This window comes from Vicugna pacos, chromosome X (genome assembly GCF_048564905.1).
Source record: "Vicugna pacos chromosome X, VicPac4, whole genome shotgun sequence".
In the NCBI taxonomy this organism is placed as follows: domain Eukaryota; kingdom Metazoa; phylum Chordata; class Mammalia; order Artiodactyla; family Camelidae; genus Vicugna; species Vicugna pacos.
The window spans coordinates 107,250,053-107,270,040 of NC_133023.1; the positions used below are offsets into that span (position 1 = coordinate 107,250,053).

General features: G+C 42.1%; 1 protein-coding gene across 5 annotated transcripts; it reads left to right on the top strand.

The window, feature by feature from the left end:
• Nucleotides 1–254: 254 nt before the first annotated feature.
• LOC140692067 (synaptonemal complex protein 3-like) lies at nt 255–19,709 on the top strand. Of its 5 annotated transcripts, XM_072956867.1 has the most exons (10): nt 255–441; nt 4,146–4,350; nt 11,755–11,939; nt 12,424–12,493; nt 12,652–12,686; nt 13,048–13,165; nt 14,042–14,141; nt 16,580–16,678; nt 19,100–19,204; nt 19,350–19,709. In XM_072956867.1, exons 3-10 carry the CDS (start codon nt 11,810–11,812, stop codon nt 19,401–19,403), a joined length of 711 nt encoding a protein of 236 aa, XP_072812968.1. In that variant the 5' UTR covers nt 255–441; nt 4,146–4,350; nt 11,755–11,809; the 3' UTR covers nt 19,404–19,709. The 5 variants fall into 5 exon arrangements, with proteins under 5 accessions (XP_072812968.1, XP_072812970.1, XP_072812965.1 ...); XM_072956869.1 differs by lacking the exons at nt 255–441; nt 4,146–4,350 and adding an exon at nt 10,282–10,305; XM_072956864.1 differs by lacking the exons at nt 255–441; nt 4,146–4,350 and adding an exon at nt 10,801–10,879.
• The last annotated feature ends 279 nt before the right edge of the window (nt 19,710–19,988 follow it).

Here is a 19,988-nt window from a genome sequence, read left to right on the forward strand (position 1 = left end):
TTAGGGTCAGGTGAGTGCATTTCCCTCAGCTAGCAAATGAAATGTTTTCTAAGTTAAAAATTGATTTTTGCCTACTCTTTCTCAAAAAATGTGTATCTTAAAATTATTATAAAACATACCAAAAAGTATACAAATCACGACTATCAGATCAAGGATTCTAAAGTAAAGTATAATTCGTACTCAGGAGAAAACATTTAAAGAAGAAATAGCACCAATATCACACAACCTCCTCAAAGAACAGAAAAAGAAGGAGAATGCTGTCTGACTCATCCCAGGTGGTCAACAGAATGTCGCCAATAAAGCCTGGCTCAGGTATCTTAAGAAAGAAAACCACAGACCAATCTCCACCAGGAACATCCTAAACGCAGCACTCACATTCCCTGTCCAGTGAGTTCCTGAAGAACCCACCCTTGACGATGAAGTTGGGTCTTCTCCAGGAAGGTAAGTTGGCCCACCATTGGAAAATCAGTGTGATTCATCACATCAGCAGGACCACAAATAGAAATACTGTGATAATCTCAATATATGTCTATTTCTTCAACAAAAGTTTTAATGAAAATTTTCAAAAACACAAAAAACTCAGGAGAAGAGCACAATGAATTCCCATTTAACAATGATTAAGATACTGGGTTCTTTTAAATTTCATTTTTCTTTGTGGATATATTTTTAAAGTAAATCCCAGACTCTTAAAATTCTCTTCTTTCCTCTATTCTGTTTCTTTCCTTCTTCACACCCTCCCCTCCCAAGGTCTCAAACATCTGTTACAATTCAGTTAAGATATTGTTCTTCATTGAGTGTATATTCATGATTTAATGCTCATGTACTGTGTGTGCTGGCCCCTGAGCTAGGCTCGTTAGCAGAAAGAGAGATCCCCAAATTGGAAAGACTACCAAATGTGTGGGTCCTTGCCTGATGATTGAGAAAGAATTCTCAGCAGAGGCAGAGGGACAAAGTGAAAGGTTCCTTTATTGGTCACAAGAGGGAAAGGGAGAGAAATTGCTCAAGTGGGGAGCCATCAGCCAAGATGGCGGATCGAGACAGCTGCAGCTCCGGATTGGGCCATGTAGGGCTTTATCCGGGAAGCTTCTGCCATCATATCCTCATTCTGGGAGTGCTGGAGCCAATCTCCTTTTTTTTTCCTGCCCTATTATGGCTTTGTTGGCTGTTGTGATGGCACTGGTCAACTGTCATGGTGCTGGTTGGTGTGTCATTCATTCAACATGCTAATGCATTACATTGAGTGTTCAATGAAGCTTAAGGTCTACTAGAAGTTGAATTCTCCACCATCTTGGGCAATATTGGTTCCAGCTAGTTCTTGTTTCTTCTCTTTACAGCTTTCTCCTGAGACTTAGATAAAGGTCATTGGTTTTTAATTGAGGGAGGGGCAAGGGTATGATCTTGGGGGCAACAGCCTTGTTAACATGAGGAGATGGTGAACTCAAGTCCCCCAAAGACCATCTCCCTAGATTCCACCCTGTCATGAAGGCTTCAAAAGGAAAGAGGGGAGTAATCTCAGTTAATCATTGAGATAGGGCATCGGGGTCATCACCACCCTCCACTGTGTGCAAGCTTGTTGTGTAGGCTTGTGAACTCCTTGTGAATTTTCCCTAGATGCTATCTTGTTCACATAGTTTGTTCATGAGATTACTGAAGGGGAGGCCAGGGAAGACTTCTGATCATCATGCAGTCAGCCCTTTCCTGCTGGTGACAGTTACAGTATCTGTAAAAGGACTCAGGAATGTGCATCAGACAGTGAGTCTGTGACTCTATTGTCTGTATCATCAACTGCTTGGGCTTGCTATTTCATGACTCCGGGAGGCCTGGAAGACTTCTGCTTTTCTATAAACAATAGGCAGGGGTTGGCGGGGGGCACAGGGTTCTGCTCGGTCTCAGGCTGGGGACACAACAGTTAGTACGACCCACAGGCTCTCATTGTCCATTAGGTTGGGAGCCCCTGCTCCATTCTCCCATAAGTTTCCATGCCTCTAGCAGTAATAACACAGTTGCACAGCATTTTCTTTATGTGTGTTGGTCCCAGTGGACTATCTGAAAGTAGAGGCTGCTACACCTTTTCTGTCTGCATACCTGGGCCTAGTGCAGATTTGGCAGGAGAGTACTCATAAATGCTTTTAGAAGAATAAAGGATGTTTATTTGAGGGGACAAAAAGGCTGAAGGAAGCTGTTTGTTTCTGTTTGGTTTGGTTTTTAGTGGAGTTTAGTGGAGCTCTGAGCAAGATTTTAAGGCAAAGGCTAGAGGTTAGTGAAGGTGAGAGGTTCAGGGTGGTAGAAAGAGGCCAGTAGCATCAGTGATGTTACACCCTGAATTATAATCTGTTAAAGGGGTGAGGTCTGGAGTACAGAGCTCTGGAAGTTGTTAAGGGGGTTGAAGGGGGCTCTCTGGCATCCTAATTTCTCCCTGCTCCCACTTGTCCTTATAGCAGTCATGTGTTATTATTAAGTGTGTCATTCCACACAAAAGCCCCTTCATGTTCAAAGTCTCATTTTATCCTTGCCAATGCCACTGAGGGTACTTGAGTCTAACTACCCAAGTGTCTTGCCCATGTCTCACAATTATTAAGTGGCAGGGCCAGAATGTCCACCCATGTCTCTCCAAAATTCACTCTCAGACACTGAGATATACCTGGATTGCAAGGGAGAAATCTAACACAATCTGCCTAGAGACAAAAAAAAGGAGGCATGGGAGACAGATATCTTATCTGGACTAATGCTCAACACGGCCCACCCTTCCCCCACTCCAATCTTTCATTTCCAATAGTGAAATGCCAAGATGATGGAGAGCAATCTTAGGAAAAGTTTACCAAGAATAAGGAAGTGAAATGATACTCTTCAGTGAAGGTCACTGCAGGAAGTCAAGATGCAACTCTATGATGATAGAATGGGTGGTTTTGTAGTACAGGAAGGAATCTGGGAGTTAGTCATTCCTCACCCAAGACACTGGTGTTTTTACATGAGTCAATGGAATGCTGAAGGCATAAGGAGAATAATTATTCAAAGTAAATAAATAGTAAATGGCATCCTGGTACTTAAACCAGGCAGTGTGAAAGCATGATCAGAGTCAATAAAATCTTGAAGACTTTGTTTGTCAACCTTAGATAAAAGACGGAAAATGTATGATTAGAAACAGAAATAAAAATTGCAGAGCAGGCAGTGAACCAAGGCAGGTAGAAAAGTTACAATGATGTAGGGAGAGTCTATATCTCTATTTCTAACCAGATCTCTATAAGTATATCTTTATATCTATATCTGCATCTCTATCCAGGCAGCCGTCTACTTATCTGTCATCTATCTATCTACCTGAGTAGAGAGAGAAGGATGAAAGGAACTGGTACCCCCAACTGAAAGTGGTACATTATGTCTGAGTAGTGGAATTATGTGGGAATTCCATTCCCTTCTTAAATTATATTTTTCATGAAAGTTTTTACACTGAAGATCCATTTATTATTTTAGTAATTGGGACAAAGACTTAAAGGTAGAAGTTCGTTTAAATCAGAGTGCCTCCTATTAGATTATTAGTGGAAAGTAGAATGCTTTTCATTAGCCAACTTCTGGAAGGCTAACCTTAAAAATTCATTAAATGTCCTTGGTACATTATAAGAAATAAGAAACTTGCTATAATGATCTACAGATAGGAGTCATCCGATGCAAGTGTTTTCTGTAGTTGGATGAGAAGTGAAAGGCACCAGTTTAATTTACCCTTAAAACTTTGATACTGAAGGCTCTAGCTCAGTGCTAGAAAAGTCAAAAGATGATATAATTCAATCTTGATTATTCGTCAGGCAGATACTCCATTCTTACCCTTTGTTCTTTTTTTTTTTCATCATTTTTTTCTCTTTTTCACATTTTTGATCCTTTCTTAATATCCATGGACTACATTTGCGAAACCAAGACACTAGTGTCAGGAAGCCAGTAGATGGAGATGTTGAGCTGCGTCTGTTGATGTCAGCCAGGCTGTCCTTCCTTGACAAATACAGTGGTTCCCACTTCAGTGGGGTTGAGAGCAACCTGGAGAATTAGTTTAAAATGGAGATTCCCAGTGCCCACCCACAGAATTAATTCTATAGGCCTTGGATAGTGCTAAGGAATATGGATTTCAGCATGCCCTCTGTCCTATGATCCTGATGCAGGCTGGCCCACGAACCACACCTTGAGAAACTCTGATGTAACTGGCAATTGTCCCCTGGGCGGGCATATATGGAAACGCTAAGAGAAAGAGCATGAATCAAGAAGGGAACCGAGTAAAACCAAGTCCTGGGGAGCTCTGCCATATAATTTCCCACTGGAGGAGGCAAACCTACTGAAGATACTGAGAAGTGACCAGAAGGACAAGAGGTAACAGAAGAATGTGTAGTTGTGGGAGCCAAAAGAAGATAGAAGGAGGGGAAAGAAAACCAAGGGAGTAGTCCACAGTATTGAATGCTGCTGTGAATTGAGTGAGATGAAGACCAGAGAATATTCATTTGATTTAGCCACATGTAGGCATTTGGTGACTTTCGGGTGAGGGCCATTTTAAGAGATGTGAGGGCCCACATTGGCTTACAGTATGTTAGAGAACACCTGGGAGGTGAGAAAATTGAGGTAACAAGCATAGACAAGTCTTGGTAGACCTTGGACTGCTAGGAGGAGGAGGAGGACGGGGGAGGTAGATTGGTTGGGTGTAGGGCCCAGGGACATTCATTTGAGTTGAAGGAGATTTGAGTATGTGAAAATGTTCATGGGACGGGTGGAAAAGAGAAAGAGAGGCCCAAGACAGAGGACGGAGAGAAATTAAGGATGAAATATTGGATGAGGTTCCTGGAAGACAGGAGGCCATGGGACCTAGAACACAGGGGCAGGGCCCTCTCTCCTCTGTGGGACAGGTTTGATAGCAGAAGTCTCTAGGGTTTCTGTCTGAATTGTTTGCTCAGAAAAATTAGGTTGAGTGAGTGGCTAAGCATGCGGAGGATTTGTGAAGGGAGGGAGAAGGATTAAATGTGGAGCAGAGTGGAAGAGGTTGAAAATGGCAAGTGGAGAGAGTGGGTTGACCACACAGAAATGGGATAACTTGGGGACAATTTGAGGGCCTAGTTGAGGCTGTAAATCGTCAATCCACTGTGGTACATGTTGACCATATTAGGCACTTCTCTGCACTGTGGCAGGAGCCAGCAAAGGAAGAGAGAGCTGCGTTTTCAGAGAAATTGGATTTTACCCAACAAATGCAGCAAAAGCCCAGGAAGTTATAGAGAAGGGGCTGACTGAGATGCTAGACTTTTACTCATGAGAAGACAGGAGGGGCCCTTCGATAGAGGAAAAGGAAAAAGGGCAGTGGAGTGGAACTTCTGATGAGGCTGGCAAATGGTTACAGTGGGGACAACCAGTCTAAAAGCGAGCTGGAAGGATAGGAGGTCGTGGTTCAAGTGCAGGATATCTGAAGGAAGGGTTTGGAAGATGGAGCCACTTCCAAGCATAGCCCTAGAAGTTGATGGACTTTGAATGGAGTAATGCAGGAGCAGTTTTTAAAAGACGACATTAAAGGAACTGAGATACCAGGGAATATGGGCAGGAGCTGGGGTGAGAAAATGTTCCAAAGTGTTCAGTGAATGTACACAGGTCACCAACAGGTAGATGGGAAGGCTGCTTCAGAGGTCTTCCTAGAAGATGAACGTGGCAAATTATGCCTTTGGTTCTTTTAAAGATAATTGTAAAAATATCAGTTAGCTATGTACAGTTGTGTCCCTGTCAAATCTTCTGAAGGTTGCTGATTTGTTTTGATGAGTGCAGTTATGTATGGAGAAGCAACAGCAGCAAGAGAAGGTCATGTTGTTTGTGCATGTAAAGGCTAGACAGACCAGAAAGGGAAGATTCCAGGCAATGGGAAGGATGGAAACTGGAGGAGAGGAGATGTGTAGTGGGGAGTGAGCAAGTAAGAGAGACAGTGGGGGAGAGCAGGCAACCACCACAAGGCTCTCCTTTGGGGACTTGGGGGAGAAACAGAGCTCTGCTTACAGGGGAGGTCTAGGAGGTTTTGCTTGGTGGCTTAAAATAAAAATAGTCTTTTAGCTATTTTTTTTTTCAGGGCTTGGCAGGGATGAGTCATCATGTCTGCTCTGAGTGTCGCCGTCACATCACCTGGGGTTGCTCAACTTGAGGGTAGAGAGGATTCCCATTCAAGACGTCTCGCTCACATGGCTGGCAAGCTGAGGCTGGTTATTGCCTGCAATCTCAGCTGGGGCTGTGGGATGGGAGCATCTGATTCTATCCCTGGGTTTCTCCATGGGCTACTTGGGCTTCCTCAAAGCATGGTACGTAGGTTGCAAGAACGAGCGTCCCAGAAAACCAGGGTGAGATTTCGTGACACTTTTATGACCTAGTCTCAGAAGACACAAATTGCCGCTTATGCTATACTGTCTTGGTCAAGGCAGTTTGAGGCCGCCTAAGTTCACAGAAGGGTATGTGGGTTCCACTCCTTGATGGAAGCAGAGCCAGAGTCACACTATGAGAAGAGCATGTGGGAGAGGAGATGGTGCTGTGGCCAGCTTTAGAAAATGCAATCTCCCACAAGCAGTTAAGTGGTCAACAATAATAACGGTATAACTTTTTGAATAACATAATTGAAAAGGTGGAACTAATTAGTACATATTAAAAACTACAGCATGATACTAGAAAATACACATTCTAAGGGATACAAAAAGCATTTACAAAAATTGAACATGTATTAGGTCACAAAGAAAACATCACTAAGTTCAACAAAATAGAGATGTTACAAACCACATGCTCTGATCATAGCACAGTATAACCAGAAATTATAAAAACTAAAAGATCCCTTCTCCGAAGACATTGAAAAATCTTCCATTAAAGAAATACCAGGTCAAACTGGAGATACGTGCAGAATTTATACAAATTATAGGAAGACTACTACATTTCAGAATAAATGAGCTATATTTAAAGCATTGGTCAGAGTAAATGCAGTCTTGAATACTCACATGTATGAAAGTGAAAGAATAAAAATAAATGAATGTAATTTTCAATTCAAGAGCTCAGTATGAAACACCAAATTAAGACAAAAGAAAGCACAAAGAAGGAAACAACACTAATATATAAAAGTAGACGTTAATGAGGGAGAAAAAAACCTAGATCAAGTGAATAAGTCAAAATTCTCTTTAAAAATGAATGAAAGCACTAGGCAATTTAATCAAGGGAAAAACATACATATGTATGGTACAATGGAAATAACAATACAGAAGAAATTTTGCAAATCAAAGGGTTTACTTTACATGTGTCTACTGAGATGAATCTGAAAAACTAAATGAAACACATAATTTTTTGAAAAAACACAATTTGCTGTAATTGACCCCAATGGGAACAAAGAGCTTCTTGAAGAGATAATGTCTAAGAAGAAAGAGAATTATGAAGAATTTAACCTACATGAGATCACTAGGCACAGGTAGTTTCATAGAGAATTTCTTCAAAATTTTAGGACCATACAGTCCCAACACTATGTGAGTTGATTTAGAGCAAAGAAAATGAAGGAAAACGTTGGATTTATGCTGACAATGTCAGCGGCATAAATTACAATTATTGTTCAGTGCCCCTTAACAAACACTAATGTAGAAGCCCCAAAATAAAATACTACCAAACAGACTCCAAAATCACGAGAGGAAAATGCACCAGGTTCCAAGCAAGGTTTATTCTGGGACTGCAAGGTGCAACACTAAGAAATCTTTTAATTTAGCATTTTAATAGGCCTAAGGGAAAAATTATGTAATTATTTGCAGAGATGCTGAACAAATCTTTGACAAAATCAGACAAAATTATAATAAAATGGAATCATACATAATTGGGAAAACCTGAGGCATTCCAACCACAGTCAAGAACAGTCTAAAAATGCCCAAAATGTCCATTACCACTTAATACTGTCCTGGAGGTTTTAAGCTATGCAATGAATGAGATGATCGAAATAGAGACTAACAAATGGAGAAGAAGGAAAATTATCTCTAGTCCCAGGTGACATGATAATATACCAAAAGAACCCTAGGGAATTGGGGGTAAAACTAACTGAAACACTAAAAGATTCTACAACGATGTAGGGTATAAAATGAAGATGCAGAAATCAAAAGTCGCCACATGCACACACACAAAAATGAGTTAGAAGATACAATGAAAGGCAAAACAAACTTCATTTATAAGAGCAGCAAAAAAGGAAAACATATTCAGGAATAAAATGAAGGCTTATCCAAAATCTACATTTTAAAATGCTGTAAAATGCTTCTTAAAGACACAAAAGTAGAGTTGGACTAGTGGGAAGAAATGCCTTGTTCCTTGTTAGGCCTTTCCAATCATCCTCCATGTGTTAGTTCTTGCAAAGCTCACTTATAGATTTAATGCAATCTCAATACGAATATCAAAAGTTCTCCCTACTTCACAATGACACCTGCACCCCAATGTTCATAGCAGCACTATTTACAATAGCCAAGACGTGGAAACAGCCTAAATGTCCATCAACAGATGACTGATAAAGAAGATGTGGTATATTTATACAATGGAATACTATTCAGCCATTAAAAAGAATAAAATAATGTCATTTGCAGCAACATGGATGGACCTAGAGAATGTCATTCTAAGTGAAGTAAGCCAGAAAGAGAAAGAAAAAATCATATGAGATCGCTCATATGTGGAATCTAAAAAACAAACAAACAAACAAACAAAAAACCCAAAGCATAAATACGAAACAGAAATAGACTCACAGACATAAAATACAAACTTGTGGTTGTCAAAGGGGTGGAGGGTGGGAAGGGATAGACGGGATTTCAATATTGCAGAATAGATAAACAAGATTATACTGTATAGCAGAGGGAAATATACACAAGATCTTATGGTAGCTCACAGAGAAAAAATGTGACAATGAATATATATATCTTCATGTATAACTGAAAAAGTGTGCTTTACATTGGAATTTGACACAACATTGTAAAATGATTATAAATCAATAAAAAAAGTTACAAAAAAAAGGTTCTCTTTTGCCCTGCCGGACATATCAAGATGATACAATACCTATGGAAAAATGCAAGTATAGGTACAAAAATGATGAAAATAAAGAGCTTCGAGGGAGAACTGCCCAACAAGATATTACAGTATGTGCCAAAGCCTCTATAATTAAGACAGTGTGGTGTTTGAATATGAGTAGACAGACGAACCAATGGAAACAAACAGCAAGTCCAGACTAGATCCAATAACATATGGAAATCTAGGGTATGATAACAGTGGTATTCTGAATCAGTGTAGTGTGGGCAAACACGGACGTTTTACTAAATGAACCGATCGTGAGGAAATTAACACTTTCTAACTTAAGTTTAACATTAACACTATTCAGTTAACGAAGATGTGAAGAGCAAATTTCCCCATAGAGGACATAATACAATTGGATCTCTATCTGATAACAACCAAAAAACAAATCAGTTCTACATGAACAAAGATGTTAAAATGCAAAATAAACTTTAAACAAGTGACTTACAAGAAAAAGAAGGAGAAAGATGTTATGCCCTGAAATAACTAAAGTTATTTTAGTTTTTTTTCTTTGGTGGTGGTGGGGAGATAATATGGTTTATTTATTTATTTTTAGAAGGGGTACTGAACCTTTTAGAAGAGGATTGAACCTATGACCTGGTGCATGCAAAGCATGCAGCTCTACCACTTGAGCTATAAATGACAAAGAAAGAGACAGGAAACCACAGGCATAAAGATTAGTATCCCAATATATAAACGACTTCTGTAAATGTATAAGAAGGCCATCCTACCGAATTGAAAAATGGTCATGACAGCCAGCGAGACCTGTCCTGGAAAAGGAAATTGAAATGGCCAATAAGCATCAAAAGAAAAAAGAGCTCAACCTTATAAGTGACTGGAGAAACGCAAAAGAATACCCCCACCCCACCCCACCCCACCCCCACACACGGAATTTCACACCCACTAAAGTGGCAACCTGAAGTCTGACTGCACCAAGTATTTGGTGAGTCTAGGGAGCCAATGAGCGCTCAGCCAGCCGGTGGAGGAAGGGAGGAAACAGTTTCGCCGTACTCACTAGCCTGCGACGACGACCCAGCCGTCCACTCCCTTAAGCTTGCAAAACATGTTGCGCGTGGGCCGGACATTAGAATATCCCCAGCATCACTGCTTTTCGGGGCTCTAAAGCAGAAAGTATCCCGACGTGCAGGAACCAGAAAACGGAGGAGCGAACTGAGGCGTGGTTCCACAACGGTCTAGGATGCGGCGGGGGAAATGAAAGCACTGTGGCTCCAGGTCCTAATACAGGTAGCGCTGGTGACACCACGTTGAGTGAAAAGAGCAAGGGGCAGAATACCAGAGAGAATGGGCTGCAATTTAGCGTCACACGCAGACAGCGCCAGAGTAAGCAAGGATGGTGAAGGATGCACACACGTGTCCTTAAAAGACGAAAACCCAAACCTGGAAGACGGGGGTGGGAGGGTTCCCCCAGTACGCGCCTGCGGCTGGGCTATTCCTCCGCAAGGGGAAGGGGTGAGTGGAGAGGACCCCAGGAGGAGGGTGACTAGGAGTCACCAGGGGGGTGGAGGCTTGAGCACCTGTTCCTGGCTCCCGTGTCCTCTTGTGACTTCCCAGGAAGAAGGCCCGGGAAACGCCCTCTGAACGGAGGTCCTGGAACCCCCGGCGCAGGTCCCCAGCCTGGGCACCTTCCGCGGAGGGCGGTCCGGCCAGGGGGCGGGGGCTCGGGCGAGGCCCCGCCTCCCGCGTGCGCGCTGTGCCGGCCAATCAGCGCCGCTCCCGCCCAGGAGAGGCCTGCTGGCTCCTGAGGGCTGTCGGGAGGCCCTCAGAGGAGCGTCGCGGAGGTCGCGGTGTGGAGGTCTTGGTGCGGCCGGGGGCGGGGCCGGGGCCGGGGCCGGGGCCGGCGGCGGGGGCGGGTGGTGGGATGGAGGGAGGGGCAGAGAGATGGAGGGGCCGCAGGGAGGCCTGGAGCGGGGGTGGGGGCGGGGGGGGGGAGCGGGGCGGGCGGGGTGAGGGGAGGCCGGCGGGCCGCACTGTGCGACCTGGGCCGGCCGGGCGGCGGGGGGACGGGGCGTCTCCTCAGACGTGAGGGGACCCGGCTGTGGAGCGGGGGCGGCCAGGCTGGCCGGTGAGGTGGCGTCCCCCGGGGCTGCCACAGGACGGGGCGAGGCCCCTGAGGGCGGGGGCGGGTCGGACGGTCCCCACGTCCCGGGAGGGTGCGGGCGGGTGCACAGGGGCCGTCCGCCCGCGGCCCCCGTCCTTCCTGCCCGGTGGCCCGGCGGGTCAGTCCGGGCCCGCGAGGTCGTCCTGGGGCCCACTCGGCGTGTGGGGAAGCCTCCCCCTCCTACCTCCCCCCCACCCCCCCGCCCCGACCTGACCGTCCCGGGCCAGGCGCAGACTGGTTTATCCCCCATCCGTCCCGAGGGACCCTTAGTTGGGTCCTGCCCGTGGCCGGGCCTCCCGCCGGGAACCGAGGGCCAGGGGCGGCCTCTGTCCCTCCCTCCGTAGGGGCCAGAATCTGGCGGAGGGGCCCGGCGCTCAGATGTCCGCGGGCGCGGGGTGGGTTGTGTGTGGGGCGCAGGCGCCAGCCCTCCGTCCAGCCCCGGAGGAGGGGCTCGCAGTCACCACCTGCTTTGTCCGCTCCTGGTCCAGCCGGAGACACGCGGGCACGCACACTCTGATGTGCGCAGAGGACCCTTGCCGGGCATCGCTCGTTGACCCTGTGCCCGTTTCTTTAAGTTTGTGCTCACAAGGTGCAGGAGAGCTGTCTCTGCCTGGGAAGAGACACTTAGGGATGGCGCCGGCTGAGAGGAAGCGCCTGGGGAGGGCTGCGAAGGCCCCGGTGGAGGCTCAGGGTATGGCAGCCTGTGACTTCGGGAGACAAGAGAGAAGAGAGCCGCGTGGGTCAGAGGGTGTTCCGGAAGGTACGTATGGTCCATCGGACGCCTTTGCGGATAACAGCGCACGGGGGCAGGGGCCGTGTCCCTCAGGTCACTGCTCTGAGTCCTCGACATTGTAGCCAGTGAAATCCATGTGCCTGCAAAGCCGTGTCGGGTCCTGGGGGTTGCCCACTCCATCCTCCTATTGGACACCCGGATTGCAGAAGCTTACATGGCAGCTCTTCCTCATGCTTGCAGGCCCTTCTTTCCCAAATATCTCTTCTGGGCTACATGATTTATGCTGACATTAAACCCTGAAAGGCTTGTAACAGTGTCTCCATAAAAAGGACCCGGTCCCTGATCTGACTTCATCTGACCTGCACATACGTGAGTCCTTTCATATGTCTGCTTTAACAGCTCTTGGTGGCACTAAGCCTGAAACCCTCCCCACTGAGGATATTTCTCCGTGAAAACTGATCACAATACCATGCTTCGTTTTAAAGTGTTTTCCATTTTTATTTCAATGTAGGAAACAACCGAGTCACTGATAATTATGGGGGAATAAATCCTTCTCCAGGAACATTGGAGGAAGACTTGCGGTAATGTTTTTATGGCAATTTTCACCTGCTAGGTAAAGTCCACTTGGCTCATGTAACAAGTATTCTCTGTGAAGTCCTTGCATGGGGCATTTCTTTCATAACAAGTATGGTCTTTCATGTATCTTTATTTAATAATGTTTGATATAACTTCTTCACAGGAATGAAGTACGGGAGATGCTGGAAGGATTTCAAGGTACGTTTGAGTGATATTTACAACTAGAGAACATTGTTTTAAACTATATAGCTTTTATAAATGGAAATGTTTATCCCTGGATTACATCCGTTGCCCTCAGATACTTTTTTTTTTTCTAGACAGGTATTTAGTGTGATTCGACGTTACAGGTTTCCGTTACTTGCCTTTTGAGTTGTTGATGTGGGAAGTGAAAATGATACTAACAGTGATGCCAGTCTTGCTTTTTGAAATGATGCCTGTCTTATACCTTTTAAATGTCTTTGCATATTGCTGAGGCGGCATTTACCCATTTTGATTTGAATATATGGGAAGAAAATAATTTTCAACATTAATCTTTAATGAATAAATATTTTCTATGTAGATGACATTAAACGGGCTCTTCTTGCAAAGAGAAAAATGTTTGAGATGAATATGAAAGCTTCTATCAGCACCACTAATGCAAAAATTGGGCATGTTTGGAAAGCACAACTAGAACAAAGGTAAAGTTGGTGGTTTTTTTCAGCCACAACAACATTTGTATAATTTCTTAGTGTTCACTGGTGCAGATAACCTAAGGCAAATACTATCATATTGCATTTTCCAGTGAAAAACACATTTTGCTTGATTTTTTCCCTAAGCAGATAAATTCTTTAGTTCGGTAACCTCACTCCTTAACAGAATTGAGATGTATTTCCTAGAAGCCACTAAAGATGACCTTTTCCCCCCTTTCAAATAACAATTGAGTTTTTGTCAGATGAAATTAATTTATATTCATTCTACACCCATACTAGCTGAACGTAAGGTAAATGTCTTCAATCATTATCCTTGTGATAGTTAATTGTATTGTTATGTAGAAAAGGTTAATCTTATATTGTGAAAAGTTCGTCAATTTTAGCGGAACTGTGTTCACAGTTCTTTTTTCAAAATCATTGTTGTGCCAAAGAGGGGAAGTATTTGAGTGAAATATTCCTGTTTGGACATCTCTGATGAATGGATGTAGTAACCTCATCGAATCTACTTACTGTATTAGAACACACAAGTTACTCAGTAAGAAGAAGTGAAAAGTAAACTGCTTTCAGATGAATGAATTTTTATGGGAAATTTATAGTACAGTAAATCTTCATTAGTTTTCAGGAGGTAGAGAGCACGTGACATAGCATTTGTGTTATTCAGTTAGGAATAGTCATTTTGGAATTAAAGAGTAAATCATCTACTTAACCTTTCTGTTTCCCATGAGACTGTTTTAGCTGCTGTTATGCTGTCACTGCCTTCTCCTTGTATAGTGTAAATTGTGTCAGGTCAGTTTTGTTTTGAGTGTGGTTAATGTTTTCTCATATCTTATGAAGTATGACAGTGCTCATTGTTACGTTTTACAGGCAGAATCTTCATCTCCGATATTCTCGGCAGCTTCGGACTTTGCTTCGGGAGTGGAATATAGACGTGCAGAAAGCCCAGGAACAAGAAGAAAAACTAGCTGTTGGTATCAGCCTTAGCTTTCACATTAGCTCGTTGTATCAAAGTCTCGAGTAGCAGTAGCTCAGGCAATAATACAGGAGAGAAGGTAGAGCCCATGAACCCAGAGTGGAAGATGTAGTGATGGGAGCCTGAATGTTCTGTTTCGGTTGCTTCTGTCTGTTTAGTGGAAATAGTAAGTTTACCAGTTGGGAGTTAGGACGGTGGAGGAAGTTGTTGCCTTTTGAAGGCAGAGAAGGCGGGTTAGAATTGTCCCCCCCCCCCTCCCCGAGAGGACTAGGGAAATCTTGTTGCCAGGCAGCATTAGGGATCTAACTTAGGTTAGTGTCATAGTGACCGTGAATTTAAAGTGTGAGACGACTTGGCATAGTTGTGGCAGAGCAGCTGGAGAGGTGGATTTTCCCCAGGTTGGGGTTTAGCCGTGCAGATTGACAGAGTGAGAAGGGGCCAAGGTACGTGTGCAAGGGCATAGGTATAATGATTGACCATGGAATTTAAGCTGGGAAGGAGGAAAGGGGAGGTCATGAGAGTCGGGGCTGGGGACAGTGAAAAGTCTTAGGATCCCGACAGAGTATTGATTGAACTACATGTAGCAAGGAAGGGAATGAACTACAAGCTGGGAGGTAGTGATTGAACGCTGGGAGACATGGAGAAACAGCATAGTGCAGTGGTCAAGAGCCTGGACTCTGGAACCATACATGTTTGGGATGCAATTCTGTTTGACCAGCGGTAGCTGTGAAACCAAGGACAGATTGTTTGCCTCTCTGCCTGAGTCTCCTCATCCATGAAAGGGGACACACTAAGAGTCCCTACCTCGTAGAGCTGTTTTGAGGTTTGGTGGGGCTTTTTTGAATTTTTTTTTATTGATGTATAGTCAGTTTACAATGTTCTGTCAATTTCTGGTGCACAGCACAATTTTTCAGTCATACATGGATCTACATATATTCATTTTCATACTCTTTTTCACTGCAAGCTACTACAAGATATTGAATATGGTTCCCTGTGGCATACAGAATAAATTTGTTTATCTATTTTATATATACCAGTCAGTATCTACAAATCTCGTACTCCCAGTTTATCCCTTCCCACTCCCTTCCCTGCTGGCAACCACAAGTCTGTATCCTATGTCTGTGAGTCTGTTTCTGTTTTATATGTGAGTTCATTTGTCTTTTTTTTTTCTTTTTTAGATTCCACATGTGAGTGTTATCATATGGTATTTTTCTTTCTCTTTCTGGCTTATTTCACTTAGAATGACATTCTCCAGGGACATCCATGTGGCTGCAAATGGCATTATTCTTATCATTTTTATGGCTGAGTAGTATTCCATTGCATAAATATACCACATCTTCTTTATCCAGTCATCTGTCGATGGACATTTAGGTTGTTTCCATGTCTTGGCTATTGTAAATAGTGCTGCTATGAACATTGGGGTGCAGGTGTCTTTTTGAATTAAGGTTCCCTCTGGATATATGCCCAGGAGTGGGATTGCTGGGTCATCCAATAAGTCTATTTTTAGTCTTTCGAGGAATCTCCATGCTGTTTTCCACAGTGGCTGCACCAACCTGCATTCCCACCAACAGTGTAGGAGCGTTCCGTTTTCTCCACAGCCTCTCCAGTATTTCTCATTTGTGGACTTTTGAATGGTGGCCATTCTGACTGGTGTGAGGTGATACCTCATTGTAGTTTTGACGTGCATTTCTCTGATAATTAGTGATCTTGAGCATTTTTGCATGTGCCTATCGGTCGTACATTATGTCTTCATTGGAGAATTGCTGTTTTGAGTTTTAAATGAGATCATATATAAGAAGTTTATTTTAAATGGTTTGGGAAAGTACCTGACGAATAGTTCCCATGTAAGTGTTTGCTCTTGTTAAGATCATGTAGATGTTGCAGTTACTGGGAAAGACAGAATCCAGGGTATGACTGTGTAATGACTAGTGAGGGGCTAATGTAGGGAAGAGGTCAAGATTATTGTTGGAGATGAGGTCAAAGGGCAGAAAGGCTAGCATTATTGGAAGGGCCATCTGTGTGCACATTGAAATGATCAAGAAGTAATACATGTTTTGAGTATTGTTAAGAAAGAATGGTCCTCTGTAATTACTGATTGGAAGGATCATTAGGTGGCGTTTGCCTACCTGTGGTAAACACATTATTGGAAGGGTCATTTGTGAGTTTTGAAATCAAGAATCAAAACATGTTTTCATGATTGGTAAGAAAGAAATTCTCCTACTCAATGACTGTTAAGATAGGATTATGATATGGTTTTGTAGAGAAGTAGTAAGCACAATTATCTAAACTTGGTCATAAAAGTTGTTAAAATGGGAAATGCTAACAAGCATTGAGTTAAAGAGTGTTCCTTTTAAATGTAATGTATAATTATGCTCTCCAAATATTAAATGTTACCCACATTTTATCACTTTCCTATTCTGTTGTATTTGTAGAACATGTTTCGAGAGCAACGAAAGATTCTTCGACAAGCTAGAATTGTTCAGTACCAGAGACTGAAAAAAATGAAGAATTTATATGAGCAGTTCTTAAAGGTCTGTTTTGTTTGGTAACACACTAGATTCTTATAAAAATAATCTGTGTGTAAAAGTAGAAGATAGTATGTTTCTTTCCATATGTATGGGAAATGAACGTTTAGGTTGTTCTGTTAAATTGTTAACCGTTTTACACTTTGAATTCATTGTTCTGGATTTAACAAAATTAGTAAATGTGTTCTTGGTTTTAGGATTCACTAATAGTTTTGGGGGAGTCAGTTAAAACAGGAAACTGTGAACTGGGAATTTTATCTAAGCATATATGTAGCATGAAGAAAACTGATACTTTATTTACAGTTTAATCATAACCTTATTGTTCAACAATCAGTTTTTAAGAGATCAGCAACAAATATATAGTGGAAAGTAGGAAGTTTATAAATCATTCCTAGATGTCTTTTGCTTGTCTTATGTTAACAGTTACTGCTAAATATGAAGCAGGCAATTGTAATTAATGAATAACTCTTCTATTTTCAGATGTATTATATGAGTGTTTATGCCATATCTGCTTTTAGAATATGTGACTAATAATGACCTTCTATATAAACTTATAATCATATGAGGCCTAAGTGTACAACTGAATGAAAAACCCAGAGGAAGACTTAATGTTTGTGGGTTGAGAATGATCTGCCGAGATATTTGCACATTAGCACATTGCCCTTTTCTCCCCGCAGATATGTGTGTACTGTGTATGCTTATCTAGGAATAGATGGAATCCTGCACATTACCCTTCTTTTTTGGTGGTGGGCAGGGCTGGGAAGTGTTCTTTTCTAATGATAATCTTATTCAAAAACATGATGTTAATGTCACTCTCTTTAATTGAGATGGTTTAGGTAAACTAGCAAAAGGCTTTTAAAATAGATATTCTTTAAAGAACTTTAGAATCATATGTCTACAAAGGAGTTATTTTAAAGGCATATCTAAGTAGACAAGATGTTGCTCTAATGCTCCCTGAGAACCGTTTACTGATTGGTGTGCAGATCTGATAAAGTACCCAAGAAGATTGCTTCTAAAGGTTATTACTAAAGGCCAGCACTTATGGTAGTAACGTTAGTGTTGTCTTTGGCTCCTCCAAGTCCCTTGTCCTTCCCACCCAGCAATTACTAGGCCCTGCAATTTTCACCTCTGCAACTGTACTTTAATTTCTTTCTTCCTTTTTTTTTTATTGAAGTATAGTTGATTTACAGTATTGTGTTAGTTTCAGGTGTACAGCAAAGTGATTCAGTTATATATATATCTATACTTTTCCAGACTATTTCCCATTACAGCTTACTACAAGGCATTGAATGTAGTTCCCTGTGTCATACAGTAAATCCTTCTTGCTTATTTACTTTAGGTGTAGTAGTTTGTATCTGTTTAATTTCTTTCTTTGAATTCCCGCTGCTGCTGCCCTGGTTCAGGACCTCACCATTCCTTGCTTGTACTGTTACACTGTTTCCTGATTTCTGTCTTCTCCAATCCATCCTTCGCAGTTCTGCAACATGATCTTCCAACAGGTATCCCTTCCCTCCTGAAAACCTGTCATTAGCTGCCCAAGTTTAAATCCTCAGGTATTCAACGTGTCCCCCATAACAAAACCCTCTCTTTGTAGTTTCATACTTACATTCTTTTTTTCCTCCCACCCCTCCAGAGTAGTTGCTTTCTCTGCACTAAGTCACCATTACCTCCTGGCTTTGCTTATGCTCCTGCCCTAGATTACGTTTAATTCTCTCTTTCCTTTACCTAGTGAAATCTTATTCTTTCTGCCAACTAAATCAGAATCAATCTTATTTTCCATTACATGGATTTGGCAAGTTGTGTTTCCTTAATTGCTATAAAGTGTTTGTGTTTGATGTTTTTAATCTCTAATTTAAAAAATTAAAAAACCCAGGTAGGCCTGGAAACTCCCCCTCCCTCGGCCCTGGAAGACTACTATTCAGATTGGATGTACTAGATCACCATTTGTTGAATGAGTAATAAATATTTAAAACGTAGGTTTGTTTTTCATAGCTTAATGAGGTCACATCACAGATCATTTTATTCTCTCGAGCAGAACCATGTTACATTGATTATTATAAGTGCATTGTTACCTGGTGTTTAGACAGCTTATGAGAGAGTTTTTAAGTTGTGGTATTTCATTCTGTGGGACTGTCATTCTCTTTTTTCTTTTTTTGCTCCACCGTGACCTTAAGTGTTTGTTAACAGTTTTGAGCAAAGGGTACTTCTGTTGTACCGCTATAATAATCATATTTGACTCAAAAACGACATTTAGATTTCTTAAGTGGGTATTTTGATCTCCATGATTTGTTGTAATGTTTTTATTTGGAATAAATAATGAGTATCCTTTGAGTATTAGGACTTGTTACTTTTGAAATTTAATGGTACGTGTTTAGAACGTGAGATGAAAAGTGGTGCTTCATCACTGAACTAGGCTTTTTGTTTTAGAGTATGGAGGAGTTAGACAAGGATCATGAACTTCTTCTTACTGATGAGCAAAGCGAAGTTAGACAAGAAATGGCCAAGCTGCAAAACAAAATTATGCTGGAAGCTGTAAGTAGTGTATACTTGATATTAAGAACTATGGAGGGATGTGAGCATTGGGGTAAAGTTTTTGTTGTTGTTGTTGTTTTACAGAATGCGTATAACAATTACCTAAATAATATGCAAATATTTAATATTTCCTTTCTTGAAACAGCAACACCTAGACCTGGCAGTGGTTGAAAGTTATCTCCAAACCCTGTTACTCTGAGGACCTTGAAGAAAGAAGTGGAAGCTAAATTACATGACACAAATGTAACATCAGCCACGCTGAATCACATTACAGTCATTTAAACATTGTAGCGCAAGTCAGTATAGCCTGTTTATCATAGCCTGTTCGTGAAGTGCAAGACCCTCCTTTCTGTTTAAACTCACATGAAACAGAAACAGTTTGTGACTATAATCAGCAATTCCCAAATTATATGTATCAAGCTTTCAGCCCTTTTTGTCAGTAATGCTGACGTTCTGTACCTAACACTGTCAAATGACTTTTAGCAATAAAGATGATTTAATTTTAGGTTTAGCCTCAGTGCATCTGTATCAGCCCCAAAAGTTTCAGCAGCACAGGTATAGAAAGAAGGCTACATTGTTCTTCCTTAAGGAAAAAAATCAAGGACTATAAAATCCATTTGATCTGTGCACCACTTTGTATTTACTCATTCGTTTACAGAGCCGATTCCACTGGGGAAAATTATTTCAAAGGAAAATCTCCTCTATTGCCATATAGAAATTATTAAAAGCATCTTAAATTTCTGTTTTTGAATAAACTGAACTGCTAAAAACCATTAAGGGAAGA

Excerpts from the sequence above, each read along its gene's own strand:
- LOC140692067 (XM_072956867.1), top strand. The coding sequence starts at position 11,810 with ATGGCGCCGGCTGAGAGGAAGCGCCTGGGGAGGGCTGCGAAGGCCCCG. Across the intron at positions 12,494-12,651 it reads ACATTGGAGGAAGACTTGCG|GAATGAAGTACGGGAGATGC; the intron begins GTAATGTTTTTA and ends ACTTCTTCACAG. Across the intron at positions 16,679-19,099 it reads TATATGAGCAGTTCTTAAAG|AGTATGGAGGAGTTAGACAA; the intron begins GTCTGTTTTGTT and ends TTTTTGTTTTAG.